The sequence below is a fragment of the Amblyraja radiata genome, chromosome 41, assembly GCF_010909765.2.
Source record: "Amblyraja radiata isolate CabotCenter1 chromosome 41, sAmbRad1.1.pri, whole genome shotgun sequence".
NCBI lineage: Eukaryota > Metazoa > Chordata > Chondrichthyes > Rajiformes > Rajidae > Amblyraja > Amblyraja radiata.
This window is the reverse complement of record NC_045996.1, coordinates 7,327,399-7,345,020: the sequence shown is the minus strand read 5'-3', so window position 1 is coordinate 7,345,020 and position 17,622 is coordinate 7,327,399. Positions and strand designations below refer to the sequence as shown.

Below are 17,622 nucleotides of genomic sequence, written 5' to 3'. Positions count from 1 at the left end.
TCCTGTTTTTGATACCAAAGTGGATACCGAATAGGATAGTGATCAGTGGTTTGCATGTACTCGGTGGGCCGAAGGGCCTGTTTCCACTATCTCCAAACTCTAAACCAAATCAATAATTTCTAGCTTAGAAATGGTTTTACCAAGTTTATTCAAGGAATAAAAATATTTGTGATCAAGATTCATATCCTACGCTAACTTCAGAGTTAAGGAATACAGCATAATATAATAAAACATAGAAACATAGAATTAATGAATGTTTAATATATAAAATTTTACAAGTAGTTCAAATTTATCATTGTATGTTAAAGTCAATTTAAGTATGCTGCCGCTGCATATTCTGTACCCGTCTGAATAATAATTCTGCAATTGACATCATTGTTACTAATAAATTAATTTAACATATTTTAGATTTCCCTTGTGCGTGGTCTTGTAGAAGTAATAGTTTCTGCCTGTTCCTACTTTCCAAAGACATTAAATGTTTCCTTGGAATTGTGTACAACTATTCTGGGGGAGATTATCATATGAGGAGAAAGGGTTTCGACCCGAAACGTTGCCTATTTGCTTATAGATGCTGCCTCACCCGCTGAGTTTCACCAGCATTTTTGTCTACCCATATCATATGTGGAGCGTGCATTTCAGAGTTTAGTTTAGTTTAGAGATACAGCATGGAAACAGACCCTTCAGCCCGACGAGTCCACATTGACCATTGATCACCCATTCACACTACGTCGCCTATTTCCTTCGCTCCATAGATGCTGCTGCACCCGCTGAGTTTCTCCAGCCTTTTTGTGTACCTTCGATTTTCCAGCATCTGCAGTTCCTTCTTGAACCCATTCGCACCAGTTTAGTTTAGTTTAGAGATACAGCGCGGAAACAGGTCCTTCAGCCCACCGAGTCCGCCCCAACCAGCGATCACCCATGTCTCCACCTCTTTCTTTCTTCTTCCCGACCCCCCACCCCCACATCAGTCTGAAGGGTATCGCCCCGAAACGTCGCCTATTTCCTTCGCTCCATAGATGCTGCCTCACCCGTTGAGTTTCTCCAGCATTTTTTGTCTAGCCATTCACACTAGTTTAGATTAGTTTAGTTTAGAGATACAGCACGGAAACAGGCCCTTCGGCCCATCGAGTCCGCACCGACCAGCGATTCCCGCACATTAACTCTACCCTATACACACTAGGGACAATTTTTACATTTATACAAAACCAATTCACCTACAATTCCATGTTCTACCTTTGGGATGTGGGAGGAAACCGGAGCACCCGGAGGAAACCCACCGGGGGAACGTGAAAACTCCACACAGGCAGCACCCAATGTCAGGATCAATGTCAGCAGTGGCTCGAGCTGCATCTGTGGGAGGAAAGGAATCATCAATGGTTTGGGTCAAGGGCACTTGTGTCTCCAGCTCAAGCCAGGACGGTACATTAGTAATAATCTTTCAAAACTCTTTAGATTCTGGAGTAGTTCCTGAGGATTGGCGGGTAGCAAACGTAACCCCACTTTTTAAGAAGGGAGGGAGAGAGAAAGCGGGGAATTACAGACCAGTTAGTCTAACATCGGTAGTGGGGAAACTGCTAGAGTCAGTTATTAAAGATGGGATAGCAGCACATTTGGAAAGTGGTGAAATCATTGGACAAAGTCAGCATGGATTTACAAAAGGTATATCATGTCTGACGAATCTTATAGAATTTTTCGAGGATGTAACTAGTAGCGTGGATAGGGGAGAACCAGTGGATGTAGTGTATCTGGACTTCCAGAAGGCTTTCGACAAGGTCCCACATAAGAGATTAGTATACAAACTTAAAGCACACGGCATTGGGGGTTCAGTATTGATGTGGATAGAGAACTGACTGGCAAACAGGAAGCAAAGAGTAGGAGTAAACGGGTCCTTTTCACAATGGCGGGCAGTGACTAGTGGGGTACCGCAAGGCTCAGTGCTGGGACCCCAGCTATTTACAATATATATTAATGATCTGGATGAGGGAATTGAAGGCAATATCTCCAAGTTTGCGGATGACACTAAGCTGGGGGGCAGTGTTAGCTGTGAGGAGGATGCTAGGAGACTGCAAGGTGACTTGGATAGGCTGGGTGAGTGGGCAAATGTTTGGCAGATGCAGTATAATGTGGATAAATGTGAGGTTATCCATTTTGGTGGCAAAAACAGGAAAGCAGACTATTATCTAAATGGTGGCCGACTAGGAAAAGGGGAGATGCAGCGAGACCTGGGTGTCATGGTACACCAGTCATTGAAAGTAGGCATGCAGGTGCAGCAGGCAGTGAAGAAAGCGAATGGTATGTTAGCTTTCATAGCAAAATGATTTGAGTATAGGAGCAGGGAGGTTCTACTGCAGTTGTACAGGGTCTTGGTGAGACCACACCTGGAGTATTGCGTACAGTTTTGGTCTCCAAATCTGAGGAAAGACATTCTTGCCATAGAGGGAGTACAGAGAAGGTTCACCAGACTGATTCCTGGGATGTCAGGACTTTCATATGAAGAAAGACTGGATAGACTTGGCTTGTACTCGCTAGAATTTAGGAGATTGATGGGGGATCTTATAGAAACTTATATACCAGAGCATCGCACATAAAAACTTAAACATTATTTAGTTTGTGATTCATTTACTTAATCAAATAGAAGTTTCTTATAGAAACGTACAAAATTCTTAAGGGGTTTGACAGGCTAGATGCAGGAAGATTATTCCTGATGTTGGGGAAGTCCAGGACAAGGGATCACAGTTTAAGGATAAAGGGGAAATCCTTTGGGACCGAGATGAGAAAAACATTTTTCACACAGAGAGTGGTGAATCTCTGGAACTCTCTGCCACAGAAGGTAGTTGAGGCCAGTTCATTGGCTATATTTAAGAGGGAGTTAGATGTGGCCCTTGTGGCTAAAGGGATCAGGGGGTATGGAAAAAAGGCAGGTACAGGATACTGAGTTGGATGATCAGCCATGATCATATTGAATGGCGGTGCAGGCTCGAAGGGCCGAATGGCCTACTCATGCACATATTTTCTATGAATCTATTAATCTACCTCGGTACACGTGACAATAAACTAAACTGAATCGAACAAACGTATGTAAGAATTGTATGTAAGAATTAAGGAAAACGTAGACAGAAAATCAGACTGCAGACTGATCTGCCCTTGGCATTTATTACGTTAGACTCTTGCTAATCTTTTTGCACACCCGTAAAGACTCTAATAATTCTTTTCATGAAGCCTGCTGCTTTTTTCATTTTGTTTTGTCTGTTTGTGGATTGAAAAATAACTCATTTGACAAATCTGTAATGAGTTTTGTGTAGTCAGAGCCAGCAGGGTGACTTTAAACTAGTGGATGTGGTGCATTTTATTTCTCAAAGATATCATTTTTTTTTACAAAAATTAGTTTATTCCAAGATAAAAATGATTTTGCAAGGAAATCTAAGGTACACTATTCTAATGCCCCTGTCCCACTTAGGAAACCTGAACGGAAACCTCTGGAGACTTTGCGCCCCACCCAAGGTTTCCGTGCGGTTCCCGGAGGTTTTTGTCAGTCTCCCTACCTGCTTCCACTACCTGCAACCTCCGGCAACCACCTGCAACCTCCGGGGACCGCAAGGAAACCTTGGGTGTGAAGCAAAGTCTCCAGAGGTTTCCGTTCAGGTTTCCTAAGTGGGACATGGGCATAAGGAAACATCAATTCATTAAAAAAAATATATATATATGTGCAACTATTAAAGCAAAACTCTGTAGTTTGACGGCACTGGGCCTGTACTCGTAGGAGTTTAGAAGGAAACGTAGCGAATAGTGAAAGGACAGGGTGGATGTGGAGAGGATGTTTCCACTAATGGGAGAGTCTAGGACCAGAGGTCACAGCCTCAGAATTAAAGAATGTTCCTTTTGGAAGGAGATGAGGAGGAATTTCTTCAGTCAGAGGGTGGTGAATCTGTGGAATCCATTGCCACAGATGGCCGTGGAGGCCAATCAGTGGATATATTTAAGGCAGAGATAAATAGATTCTTGATTAGTACGGATGTCAGAGGTTATGGGGAGAAGGCAGGAGAATGGGGTTAAGAGGGAGAGATAGAGCGGAGAAGACTTGATGGGCCGAATGGCCTAATTCTGCCCCTATCACTTATGAGCATGAACTTATTCTGATCTAAGATGCAGCAGCGGTCCCGGAAAGCGGCCATATTGCCCGTAACACCACGTGTATCTCAACAATATTCCAGTCTAAAGAAGGGTTCCGACCAGAAACGTCTCCTATTTCTTTTCTCCAGAGATGTTGCCTGACCCGCTGAGTTACTCCGGCATTTTGTGTCTATCTTGGGTATAAACCAGTATCAGTAGATCCATTCTATCATTTGCCAGGCGTTGGCCCATTCCCACCTCCAATCCAGCTTTTTCCCGTCTCACCACGATCAGTCTGAAGAACCGAAATGTCACCTATTCATAAGGTACACAAAAATGCTGGAGAAACTCAGCGGGTGCAGCAGCATCTATGGAGCGAAGGAAATAGGCGACGTTTCAGGCTGAAACCCTTCTTCATGTTCCCCAGAGATGTTGTCTGACCCGTTAAGTTATTCCAGAAATGTGTGTCTTTTTAAAATTACAATTATGGCTTTGTCTCAAAAGTACTCTATTGGCTGCTTATGGTATAGTGCTTAGGGACATTATGAGGATGGGATAATTGGGTAAAATGCTAGTTTTTCTTCATTTCATATATGTCAGGTCAGGTCAGGTCAGATCAGGGCGGGGGGGGGGGGGGGGGGGTACCATGTAATTCCGTGCTACCTGCTCCTTGGTCGGAGAGTCAGCGACTAAACCGTCTCCCCCACCTGGTTGAGTTTCTCCAGCATTTTTGTCTGCCTTTCCACATCCACTCTGTTTAGGCCATTCATTACCCAGTAAGTGTCTATAAGATCACCTGTTTTTGTTCACCTGTTACATGTAAACTTACTGGTTCCTTTTTCATCGTTAACATGCCTGGTAGTCACAGGATACTTGGGAGGAAGAATTTGGCGACTATGATACGACATCGAACAGAACGGCACAGTAAAGCCCCTGTCCCACTTTCACGACCTCTGCCAAGTTTGCCCTTGACTCATACTCGCCACGAGGTCATAGGAGGTCTTCGTAACTCTTCCTCATGCTCGTGAGTGGTCTCCGCGTACTCGTGGCCTCAAGTAGGTCGCGGCGATTTTTCCAGCCTGATAAAAAATGTCCACGAGTAAAAAAACGGTCGGCATGGAAAAAATCGATACTTTTTACTCGTAGGTAGGTCGTGATGGTAGGTCGTAGATCGGGAACTGGCCCGAGAAAAAAAATGCAAACATGTCATCATTTTATCATGTGATCATTTTCTACTCCTAGCTAGTCGTAGTTGGAAGACTGAGGTCGAGGGGGGTCGTAGGAGGTCGTAGACATAGTCGTAGGAGGCCGTAGACAGAATCGTAGGAGGTCTTTTATTTCGGCAAGTCAACACGACCTTGACATTTTTTTAACTCGTCAAGGGTCTTCTAAACTCGTGGATTTGGTCGTCCAAGTGGGCCCTTCGGTCCACAATGTCTATGCTGAACATAATGCAAGCCATACTAATCTCATCTGCCTGCATGTGATCCATCCTCCATTCCCTGCATATCCAAGTGCTAATCCGAAAGCCTCGTAAACGCTGTTAAAAAATAATTTTAATTATTTAGAAGCAGCATTATGTTCTCTCGTTAGTGTCTCTGTATAGTAATCAATGAAAATGTAACAATTGATTAAAGCAGCATTAAAACTAAAGTCAACTAACTTGGCAAACCACAACCGATCTCCAGCTTGCCTAAGGTAGATAAAAATGCTGGAGAAACTCCAACTATTATTTCACATTATATTCAGTCTCTTGTTGCAGTTGTATAAGACGTTGGTGAGACCGCATTTAGAATATTATGTTCAGTTCTGGGCACCATGTTTATAAGAAAGATATTGTCAAGCTTGAAAGGGTTCAGAAAAGATTTACGAGGATGTTGCCAGGACTGGAGGGTGTGAGCTATAGGGAGAGGTTGAGCAGGCTGTGTCTCTATTCCATGGAGCGCAGGAGGATGAGGGGAGATCTTATAGAGGTGTATAAAATCTTTAGAGGAATAGATGCACAGAGTCTTTTGCCCAGAGTTGGGGAATCGAGGACCAGAGGACATAGGTGGACTAAGATGAGAAAAACATTTTTCACACAGAGAGTGGTGAATCTGTGGAATTCTTTGCCACAGAAGGCAGTTGGGGCCAGTTCATTGGCTATATTTAAGAGGGAGTTAGATGTGGCCCTTGTGGCTAAAGGGATCAGGGGGTATGGAGAGAAGGCAGGTACAAGATACTGAGTTGGATAATCAGCCATGATCATATTGAATGGCGGTGCAGGCTCGAAGGGCCGAATGACCTCTACTCCTGCATCTATTTTACATGTTTCCATGTGAAGGGGAAAAGATTAAATCGGAATCTGAGGAGTGACTTTTTCACACAAAGGGTGGTGGGTGTATGGAACGAGCTGCCAGAGGAGGTAGTTGAGGCTGGGACTATCCCATCATTTAAGAAACAGTTAGACAGGTACATGGATAGGACAGGTTTGGGGGGGATATGGACCAAGCGCAGGCAAGTGGGACTAAGTTTGCTGAGACATTGTTGGCCAGTGTGGGCGAGTTGGGCCTGTTTCCACACTATATCACTCTATGACTCTCCAGCAGGGATGTTTCTAAGTGCAAATAGACACAAAATGCTGGAGTAACACAGTGGGACAGGCAGCATCTCTGGAGAGAAGGAATGGGTGACGTTTGGGGTCCAGACCCTTCTTCAGACCCGTGACATCACCCATTCCTTCTCTCCAGAGATGCTGCCTGTCCCGCTGAGTTACTCCAGCATTTTGTGTCCATCTTCGGTGTAAACCAGCATCTGCAGTTTCTTTTGAATAACATGTTTCTAAGCGATATTGTTCAATTGCTAGATTTATCATTCCTGAAAGTTGACCCTCTTCAATTTATGAAACCTCTGATGTCAATGGGAGATAATTTTATAATTATCTGTTCTGCTTGTCAGAGTACCGTGGATAAACTGATAAAGAAGACAAACTTGGCTCTGGTGATAGGTACCCACTCATGGCGGGAGCAGTTTATGGAGGCCATTACAGTAAGCGCTGGTAAGATGACACTTTAGTTTTTCTTCCGCAGCTTGAGAGTAATATATCGAATGGAAATTCTGACAATTTGCACGTATTGCTATGCCAAGTTAATTCCATCCATGTAGACTGATTTAAATCAACGCTGTAATGTGCTTTCAAATGTACTCAAGAAAGATCTGATTAGTCAGAGGGCTAGAAAAATGCCATCAACAACACACACATTCTTTGATTTGCCTCTTTCTATTTTCATAGCAAAACATACAGTATATTAGGTTTAAGGTGAACAGGCAAGATTTAGGTGAGACCAAGCGTAGGCTTGGCGATCGCTTCGCCCAACACCTCCGCTCGGTCCGCAATAACCAACCTGATCTCCCGTTGGCTCAGCACTTCAACTCCCCCACCCATTCCGAATCCGACCTTTCTGTCCTGGGCCTCCTCCATGGCCAGAGTGAGCGACCACCATCGGACATTGGAGGAGCAGCACCTCATATTTCACTTGTGCAGTTTATACCAAAGAACCTATAGCGGAGCAAGATAGACCACTCCTGCTAAATGCAATGGGCTGTCGTGTAGTACGCAACGGAGCGGAACGTGGGCCTTTTTTTCATCCATTTCAGTAACCCGACCCGACCCGACTCACAGTGTAATCAACGTTGCGGGGGAACAGTTTGTGTTAATAAATTATAATTCTGAAAATGAGGAGAAGATTTTTACCAAAGAACTTTGATTTTTACGAGGATGTTTCCGTAACCGGCTTCCGTCTCCGCACTAGTATCTTTGCTCCGCTACGGGATCTTTGGTGCGGAGACGGAAGCCGGTTATGGAAATGGGGCCGAAAATTACCCATGAATCTGCCCATGACCGTACTACGTCTTTTTCGTCGAGTGGGCTATCTTGCTCGCTGTAGGATCTTTGGTTTATACCCCAGCGGCATGAACATTGACCTCCAATTTCAGGTAGCCCTCACTGTCTCCTCCCCTTCTCAGCTCTCCCTCAGCCCTCTGGCTCCTCCTCTTCCTTTCTTTTTCCCACCCCTCCACCCTACATCAGTCTGAAGAAGGGTTTCGGCCTATTTCCTTCGCTCCATAGATGCTGCCTCACCCGCTGAGTTTCGCCAGCATTTTTGTCTACCTAGGATTTAAGGGACATCTATTTCACTCAGTGGGTATATGGAACCAACTGCCAGAGGGGATACTTGAGGCAGGTACTCTAATAGAACACTTGGACAGTTACATGGATAGCAAAGGGGTTGGGCCAAACATGAGCATATGGGGACTAGTTTAGGTGATGCATCCTCGTCAGCGAGTTGGGCTGAAGGGCCTGTTTCCATGCTGTATAGCTTTATGCCTTTGCAGTTCTCCATTCCATGCCTTGGTAATCTAGCTCATACTTTAGTCTTTAGAAATACAGCGTGGATATAGGCCCTTTGACCCACTGAGTCCATGCTGACCAGCGATCACCCTGTACACTAGCACTATCCCACAGACACACTGGGCACAATTTTATCGAAGCCAATTAAACTACAAACCTGTATGTCCTTGGCATGTGGGAGTAGGCAGGAGAAAACCTACACGGTCACGGGGAGAATGTACAAACTCTGTACAGACAGCGGTAATATGGTAAGGATCTAACCCAGGTCTCTGACGCTGTGAGGCAGCAACTCTACCACTGTGCAGCCCTGCTTCTCATTGCAAATGGCCTACTCCTGCACCTATTGTCTATTGTCTTTTGACATAGGTTGAAAATATGGTCTATTTTGGTGGCCGATTAGGAAAAGGGGAGATGCAACGAGACCTGGGTGTCATGGTACACCAGTCATTGAAAGTAGGCATGCAGGTGCAGCAGGCAGTGAAGAAAGCGAATGGTATGTTAGCATTCATAACAAAAGGATTTGAGTATAGGAGCAGATAGGTTCTACTGCAGTTGTACAGGGTCTTGGTGAGACCGCACCTGGAGTATTGCGTACAGTTTTGGTCTCCTAATCTGAGGAAAGACATTCTTGCCATAGAGGGAGTACAGAGAAGGTTCACCAGACTGATTCCTGGGGTGGCAGACCTTTCATATGAAAAAAGACTGGATAGACTCGGCTTGTACTCGCTAGAATTTAGAAGACTGAGGGGGGATCTTATAGAAACGTACAACATTCTTAAGGGGTTGGACAGGCTAGATGCAGGAAGATTGTTCCCGATGTTGGGGAAGTCCAGAACAAGGGGGTCACAGTTTAAGGATAAGGGGGAAATCTTTTAGGACCGAGATGAGAAAAACATTTTTTTTTTCACACACAGAGAGTGGTGAATCTGTGGAATTCTCTGCCACAGAAGGTAGTTGAGGCCACAGTTCATTGGCTATATTTAAGAGGGAGTTAGATGTGGCCCTTGTGGCTAAAGGGATCAGGGGTATGGAGAGAAGGCAAGTACAGGATACTGAGTTGGATGATCAGCCATGATCATATTGAGTGGCGGTGCAGGCTCGAAGGGCTGAATGGCCTACTCCTGCACCTATTTTCTATGTTTCTATGTTTCTATTTTCTTTTGGCAGGTGATGGTGATGAAGATGATGATGCTCGGGAGGAGAAGCTTCCATCTTGCTTTGACTACGTCATGCATTTTCTGACGGTATTTTGGAAAGTTCTGTTTGCCTTCGTCCCTCCCACGGAGTATTGGAACGGCTGGGCCTGCTTCATCACCTGCATGTTTGCGATCGGTTTACTTACGGCTTTCATCAACGATCTGGCCTCGCACTTCGGCTGCACAGTGGGCCTGAAGGATTCTGTCACGGCTGTGATTTTCGTGGCGCTCGGCACTTCTATACCAGGTAATCAACGGAACGGCAAAGGCCGAATCACCAGTGGTAAATATTGCAGCAAGTTTAATCTGAAGTACGACACAAAACGCTGGAGTAACTCAGCGGGACAGGCAGCATCTCTGGAGGAAAGGAATGGGTGACGTTTCGGGTCGAGACCCTTCTTCAGACTGAGAGTCCGGGGAAAGGGAAACGAGAGATATGGACGGCGATATAAAGAGTTATGAAAAAAATGAATGAGAGATATGTAAAGAGTAACAATGATAAAGGAAAACGAGCCATTGTTAGCGGTGTGCTAGGTGAAAACAGGTTACAGACAATGAAACTCAACAAAACGACCTTGAAGCTAGTGCGACTTTTGGATGGGAGAGGAATGGAGAGAGGGGCATGCAAGGGTTACTTGGAGAAGTCAATGTTCATACCGCTGGGGTGTAAGCTGCCCAAGCAAAATATGAGGTGCTGTTCCTTAAATTTGCGCTGGGCCTCACTCTGACCATGGAGGAGGCCCAGGACAGAAAGGTCAGTGTGGGAACGGGAATTAAAGTGTTTGGCAACCGGGAGATGAGGCAGTTCTACGCAGCATATAATTTGTCTCATATTTAACATACCTAACATCAATGAATTATTGCGAATTAAGTGATGAAAGTAATTCTATTTATGAAGCATTTCTGATTATATTGAATTTCATCGCCACAGTTTAAGGTTAGCAGTAATAAAAATCATAAGATCACAAGACAAAAGACATACGAACAAAATTAGCCCATTCGGGCCATCGCGTCTGCTCCACCATTCGAACATGGCTGATCTATTTTTCCCTCTCAACCCCATTCTCCTGCCTTCTTCCTGTAACCTTTGACAGACTTACTAATCAAGAACCTATCAATTTCTGCTTAAAAAATAACCAGTGACGGCCTACATCCCCGGATGTGGCAATGAATTCCAGATTCACCACACTCTGGTTAAAGAAATTCCTCCTCAACTCCATTTTAAAGCCACATCTTTTTATTCTGAGGTTGTGCCCTCTGGTTCTAGACTCTCCAACTAGTGGTAACATCCTCTCAACATCCACTCTAATCCGGGCCTTTCATTATTGGTTAGGCTGCAATGAAAGGCCTTTATAACAAGAGGAGTTGAGTATAGGAGCAAAGAAGTCCTTCTGCAGTTGTACAGGGCCTAGTGAGACCACACCTGGAGTATTGTGTGCAGTTTTGGTCCCCTAATTTGAGGAAGGACATTCTTGCTATTGAGGGAGTGCAGCGTAGGTTTACAAGGTTAATTCCTGGGATGGCGGGACTGTCATATGCTGAGAGAATGGAGCGGTTGGGCTTGTACACTCTGGAGTTTAGAAGGATGAGAGGAGATCTTATTGAAACATATAAAATTGTTAAGGGTTTGGACCCGCTAGAGGCAGGAAACACGTTCCCGATGTTGGGGGAGTCCAGAACCAAGGGCCACAGTTTAAGAATAAGGGGTAAGCCATTTAGAACGGAGACGAGGAAACACTTTTTCTCACAGAGAGTTGCAAGTCTGTGGAATTCTCTGCCTCGGTGGAGGCTGGTTCTCTGGATGCTTTCAAGAGAGAGCTAGATAGGGCTCTTAAAGATAGCGGAGTCAGGAGATATTGGGAGAAGGCAGGAACGGGGTACTGATTGGGGATGATCAGCCATGATCACATTGAATGGGGGTGCTAGCTCGAAGGGCCAAATGGCCTACTCCTGCACCTATTGTCTGTTGTCTATTGAAAGATACCCCCTCATCCCTCTGGAATAATATTATTAAATTTTATTTCAGACTCAAGGTCCAGACAAGAGACGACATTACACAAAATATATTGCATATTTATTTACCCCATATAATACATATGAAAGCTTAGTAAATTACTTATAAGAGCATCATAAATTATATACAAAAACACAATGCATGATTTAAAATCCAGAATAGAAAGAAATATTAGTCGTGGACAAAAGTGCTGGAGAAACTCAGCGGGTGCAGCAGCATCGATGGAGCGAAGAAAATGTCTACCTAGATGCTGCCTCACCCGCTGAGTTTCACCAGTATTTTTGTCTACCTTCGATTTTCCAGCATCTGCAGTTCTTTCTCAAACAAGAAAGATCAGTGCCCTACAACAAGGCAATGATACCAATAATGAGATTTGTTTTTGTTATGCGAATGGATTTCGTTTTTATGTTAAAAATTCAGTACATTTGAGAGATTTAGCAGGTTTATATATGATAGGAGCAGAATTAGGACATTCAGCCCATCAAGTCTACTCTGCCAATCAATCATGGCTGATCTATCTTTCCCCATTCTCTCCCCTTCTCCCCATAACCCCTGACACCCACACTAATCAAGAATCTGTGAATCACCGTCTTAAAAATATTACTTTTTCCCTATAAATTACTATTTCACAATTGAAATGAATCACAAACTAAATAATTAAGAAGGAACTGCAGATGCTGGAAAATCAAAGGTAGACAAAAGTGCTGGAGAAACTCAGCGGGTGAGGCAGCATCTATGTAGAGTTGCTGCCTTACAACGCTTGCAGTGCCGGAGACCCGGGTTCGATCCCGACTACGGGTGCTGTCTGTACGGAGTTTGTACATTCTCCCCGTGACCTGTGAGGGTTTTCTCCGAGATCCTTGGTTTCCTCCAACACTCCAAAGGTTTGTAGGTTAATTGGCCCTGGTGTGTGTAGGGCGTGTTAATGTGCGGGGATCACTGGTCGGTGCGGACTCGGTGGGCCGAAAGGGCCTGTTTCCGCGCTGTATCTCTAAACTAAACTAAACTGTTTTTCAGCTTCTCCCCATTCCAAATGAAAATGGTGCATGAAATATTTGTTCTGCTCATTTACGGCCCGAAACGTCACATATTCCTTCGCTCCATAGATGCTGCCTCACCCGCTGAGTTTGTCTACCTACAAACTAAATATTGATGTTATGGTGTTTGCGATGAAACGTTGTAATCCTGCTACAAATGATAGTTTGGCGGATTACTGTGAACTAACACCAAATAGAATAAAAGATAGACAAAATGCTGAAGGAAATTCCTTCGCTCCATAGATGCTGCCTCACCCGCTGAGTTTCTCCAGCATTTTTGTCTACCTTCGATTTTCTAGCATCTGCAGTTCCTTCTAAATTATCATTATCATTATTATCATTATCATCCTTCATTTTTTTTTTTAATGCAAGAGAGAAAGAGAGACTAGATAATAGAGAATAGAATTTTTTTTTAAATGTAGCTGTACATAGAATGTGACATGCCAACATATATTTGGCACCTGAAAAAAGGTACCACAGTATTGTTGTCAAGTCAAACTGTAATGAAAGGACTAATGCTAAATTAAAATCACAAGCGTACAATAGTAGGAAAAGAGCATATACCGTACAGGTGAAATGGAGTTAAAGGGGGAGGAGTGTTAGGTATGGGATAATTAGGATAAGTAATTGGTGTCTTGTGATGTCTTGTGCAAGTACGCATGAGCAGGGGGAGACTGGAGGTGGCATCCTGCAGTAAAGAAGCTTGTATGATTCCTCCCGTGTCCGAGCCTTTATTCAAGACTGTTCAAAGCATCTGAATACACAACAATTGGCGACGAGGATAAAAGAACGAAGATAAGAACAAGGCCAGCCAGAAGAATCGAAAACAAAAGTTAAAAATAGAAGTAGTATTTGGAAACAAGTGGAACAGCACCAAGCCAAATGGTTTTGAATTGGCGCCAAAAAGAAAAAAGGTAGGAACGGGAAGCAATAGCTCAGGGAAGAGCTAGGAAAACAAGCAGGGGCAGTAAGGGTCACCAAGCACGGTGTCAGCTTACCTGGAATGTATCCAGGGCTGTGCACAGCCAAGCCCAAGCAGCAGCCACTGACGTCGGGTGGGGGCCTAGTACCGTGAAGGCCACGGACAGGTCCAGAGAAGCCACCGACAAGAGGACCGTGTAGCCCACGGCCAGCACCAGTAGCAGCCACAGACGTCAGGTGAGGGCCTAGTACCGTGTAGGCCACGGACAGGTCCAGAGAGCCACCGACAGAGGCTGAGTCTTCAGCCCAGCCGGGAACAGTCAACCCGGTGGGGGGAGAAAACAGAGAAAGCCCGGTCGGGATCAGAGTCAGCCCGACCGTGAACAGAAAAGTGGACAGGCCCGCGAGAGAAGTTGACTTGCGGCTAAAACTTGAGCAGTATAATCTAAGAGACTGTCCTAAAAACTGCCGCGATCGCCCGCAAAGGCATGCAGGACTGATTATCTACAGCACCCGATTAGCAGCCGGTTTTGCACCTGCTAAAAGACTAAACTGTTAAATACCTTAAGACCTACAACATCCAAATGCCTTCAAAGTAATGGCTGAAGCAATAAATCAAGTGGAACTGTAAATTAATTGCTGAATCTGCCAAAATAAAAAGGGAAAAAAAAAAATGGAAAAGAAGTGTTTGGTCATTGAGTGAAATCCAGTTCATCATTTCGGGGTGGATAAATCAGATCCCTTTCAAGCGGGGAATCTGCACAAAAACATTAGAAGACTTGACAATTGTACTTACTTCTAATAAATAAGTTTTAAAAATAAATAAATAAATAATAATCATTGCCATCCTTTATTGTCATCTTGCAAAGCAACAGTTGTACAGTGCAAAATGAGAAGACGTTTCCCAGGGAATACCAGAGCATCGCACATAAAAACTTAAACATTATTTAGTTTGTGATTCATTTACTTAATCAAATAGAAGTTTCTTATAGAAACTTACAAAATTCTTAAGGGGTTGGACAGGCTAGATGCAGGGAGATTGTTCCCGATGTTGGGGAAGTCCAGAACAAGGGGTCACAGTTTAAGGATAAGGGGGAAGTCTTTTAGGACTGAGATGAGAAACACATTATTTTTTTCACACACAGAGAATAGTGAATCTGTGAAATTCTCTGCCACAGAAGCTAGTTGAGGCCACAGTTAATTGGCTATATTTAAGAGGGAGTTAGATGTGGCCCTTGTGGATAAAGGGATCAGGGGGTATGGAGAGAAGGCAGGTACAGGATACTGAGTTGGATGATCAGCCACGATCATATTGAATGGCGGTGCAGGCTCGAAGGGCCGAATGGCCTACTCCTGCACCTATTTTCTATGTTTCTATGTTTCTATGGGAATATAACAGGGATGCTTCTTTGTTTTTATCCCAGATACTTTTGCCAGCAAGGTGTCTGCACTGCAAGACCAGTATGCGGATGCCTCCATCGGGAATGTGACCGGAAGCAACGCCGTGAATGTGTTCCTGGGAATCGGCTTAGCCTGGTCTGTTGCCGCCATCTACTGGGCGTCCAAGGGCCAGGAGTTCCGGGTGAATCCTGGCTCCCTGGCTTTCTCCGTCACGCTTTTCACCATCTTTGCCTTCGTCACCATCAGCGTGCTCCTGTACAGAAGACGGCCGCACATAGGCGGTGAACTGGGAGGCACTCGCCGTGGCAAGCTCATTACCTGTTCCATCTTCATCAGCCTTTGGTTGTTATATGTTGTCTTCTCAGCCCTGGAGGCCTATTGCCACATTAAGGGGTTCTAAACCGAGGGGGGTGGGGGGGTGGGGGGGGGGCATTCTTTTCCCCGCAAAAGAATGAGCTTCTGCCAGAGCTGCTGAAGATTTCAAGAGGCAGCCTTGACATATTCCAAATCCCAGAGAAGGTACTTTCTCAGCATGGATCACAAAACCAGATACTTACTGGCAAAAAAATGAAGAGGCATTTATCTATCTGTTGAGTTTTTTTTTTTGCCTTACCAAAAGGCTCTAAAGAGGGCTGTAACCAACAGTCGAAACATCAAGAAAATAAGTCATTTTTTAAATTCAAACGGACCTAAAACATTTTTTTACATCTCTGAACTGAGCTTGCTGAACATTCTGAATGTTGAGAAAGAATCAGCCATTGAAGATAATATGTTAGCATTGTGTAGATGAAGCTTTGGTCCATGATATCTAAGTGTCTGTCCGTGTATAGTTGTGATAATTCATCTCAGTGAATAAGCTGATCCAGTACCTGTATGTTTAACTTGAATAGGAGAAAGGTAAATGGTGACACTGGTCATAAAATAATGGGTGAAAATCTGCACCTCACCACGAGGTGTGTATTTACTACATGTGTACAGTAGGATAGGTGTATTTTTGTCTTGCGGTAAAGCTTGGTGTGCAAGTTGCATCCTGATGATAAGTTTGCGTGTAAAATAGACATCCACATCTGCCCACTTTTTCTAAAAATTAATACAGAATCCAAATTCATGGCAACTTTCCCCGTGGTAAACTTCATTTATTTAAGTCGCTAAACTCACAAATAATTTACAAAATTGTCCTTCTAGTGTCCAGATTAGATTGCCTCACTGAAAAAAAAAAATACATTCCAAAACGTTACTATTTGTACTTTAGATAAGTGGCTTGATTGCAGATGTATACAGACCTGGATTTTTAGTATAATCTTAGTAGATTTGGACTAATCGTGATGGAAGAAAATCCTTACAATGGTAGGACAGAAGATGAAGACTTTGTCAAAGAAGATCAACAGAAGAATACAAAAGGGAAGATCAAGGATTCTTTTCCAAAGATGAGCCTCTTCTTAATCTTACCAAAGTGAGAGACGGTGCAATTATATTTGAATGCACTACTCCAACTCCCATTGTTCATAATGGATTAGCACAATATTATTTGTTAAGGATTTGACAATTGTATCTGCACAGACTAAATCACTGCTGTGTTCAATGTTTACCCGCTGTTTTTAGGATACAAACACTGAAAGAACTATTCGAACAAGCATAAGCAGTCGAGATAGATGGAATTCTACCTGAGTTATTTGCGTCTGAATTTATGTAAAGGATCTCGACTGACTGACTAGTGAGGTGCTTAGGGAATACAACACACTGCCAGAGAAGTTACCTTTTGCTGAGATGTTCAATCAAGACTCCATCTGCCTTATCGGGCAGACATACAGATTCAGTAGTGTTATCTTGAAGAAAAAAGCACAGTAATATCTCCGCGTCTCGATCAATACTGATCGCTCGGTCAGCATCACAAAGGGAAAACGCCAATTTTTTTAATGTGATCACTGTTTCTGGATGCTTGCAGATTTAAAGATTTAAAGAATGGAATTGGTTATAATGTGATCTGGGGCAACCCAGAAGTTCAAAAACTATAAATGTCTTTCCGATGTATAGTTGCATATATATAAACACACAGAGAATGTACAGTTGTGAAATGTCTGCATGCATCTGTACAAAAAAAAAATGTTTGGAAGCTCTGTAACTGCCTTCGTAAGAGTCAAATGTATAAAATGTTAAATCTATCTAAGTGCTTGATTGATTTTGCTTACAAAACCCCGACAATGGAGTTGGAAGGAAGAGGTCAACCTCTGTTACACTTTGTAAATAATGGAATTTCGACTGCAAGTTTAAAAGCATGTTTTTGACTTATGTCCTGCCCTTCCCCCCAACTCTTCCAATGGGACCAGGGTTAGTTTTAGAAGCATCCTTGTTTTATTCTTTGTTCATCATGGTGGCCACAAAGTGTTCAAATGTCCTGAGTTTTGGGATCGCTGGTTGGAGTTAACCAGGTGGAGCTGAAAGTCAACGAATTAGGTTTCTTCTCCGTCTTAAGTTTCCCCGCATATTACTACAAAGAGAGCTGTATTCTGTGGTAAGTGTTGGTTGGTCGTCCGGATAATGATTAAACATTAT

At 43.7% G+C, this 17,622-nt stretch overlaps 1 protein-coding gene across 2 annotated transcripts in view; it reads left to right on the top strand.

Moving 5' to 3' along the window:
• The window catches only part of LOC116967669 (sodium/calcium exchanger 3-like), a 193,353-nt gene extending 176,122 nt beyond the window's left edge, over nucleotides 1-17,231 (top strand). For both annotated transcript variants that reach the window (XM_033014261.1, XM_033014260.1), the window contains 3 exons: nucleotides 7,048-7,147; nucleotides 9,668-9,943; nucleotides 15,093-17,231. In XM_033014261.1, coding sequence (XP_032870152.1) covers nucleotides 7,048-7,147; nucleotides 9,668-9,943; nucleotides 15,093-15,469 — 753 coding nt within the window. In that variant the 3' untranslated portion in view covers nucleotides 15,470-17,231. The remainder of the gene's footprint in view (nucleotides 1-7,047; nucleotides 7,148-9,667; nucleotides 9,944-15,092) is intronic.
• The last annotated feature ends 391 nt before the right edge of the window (nucleotides 17,232-17,622 follow it).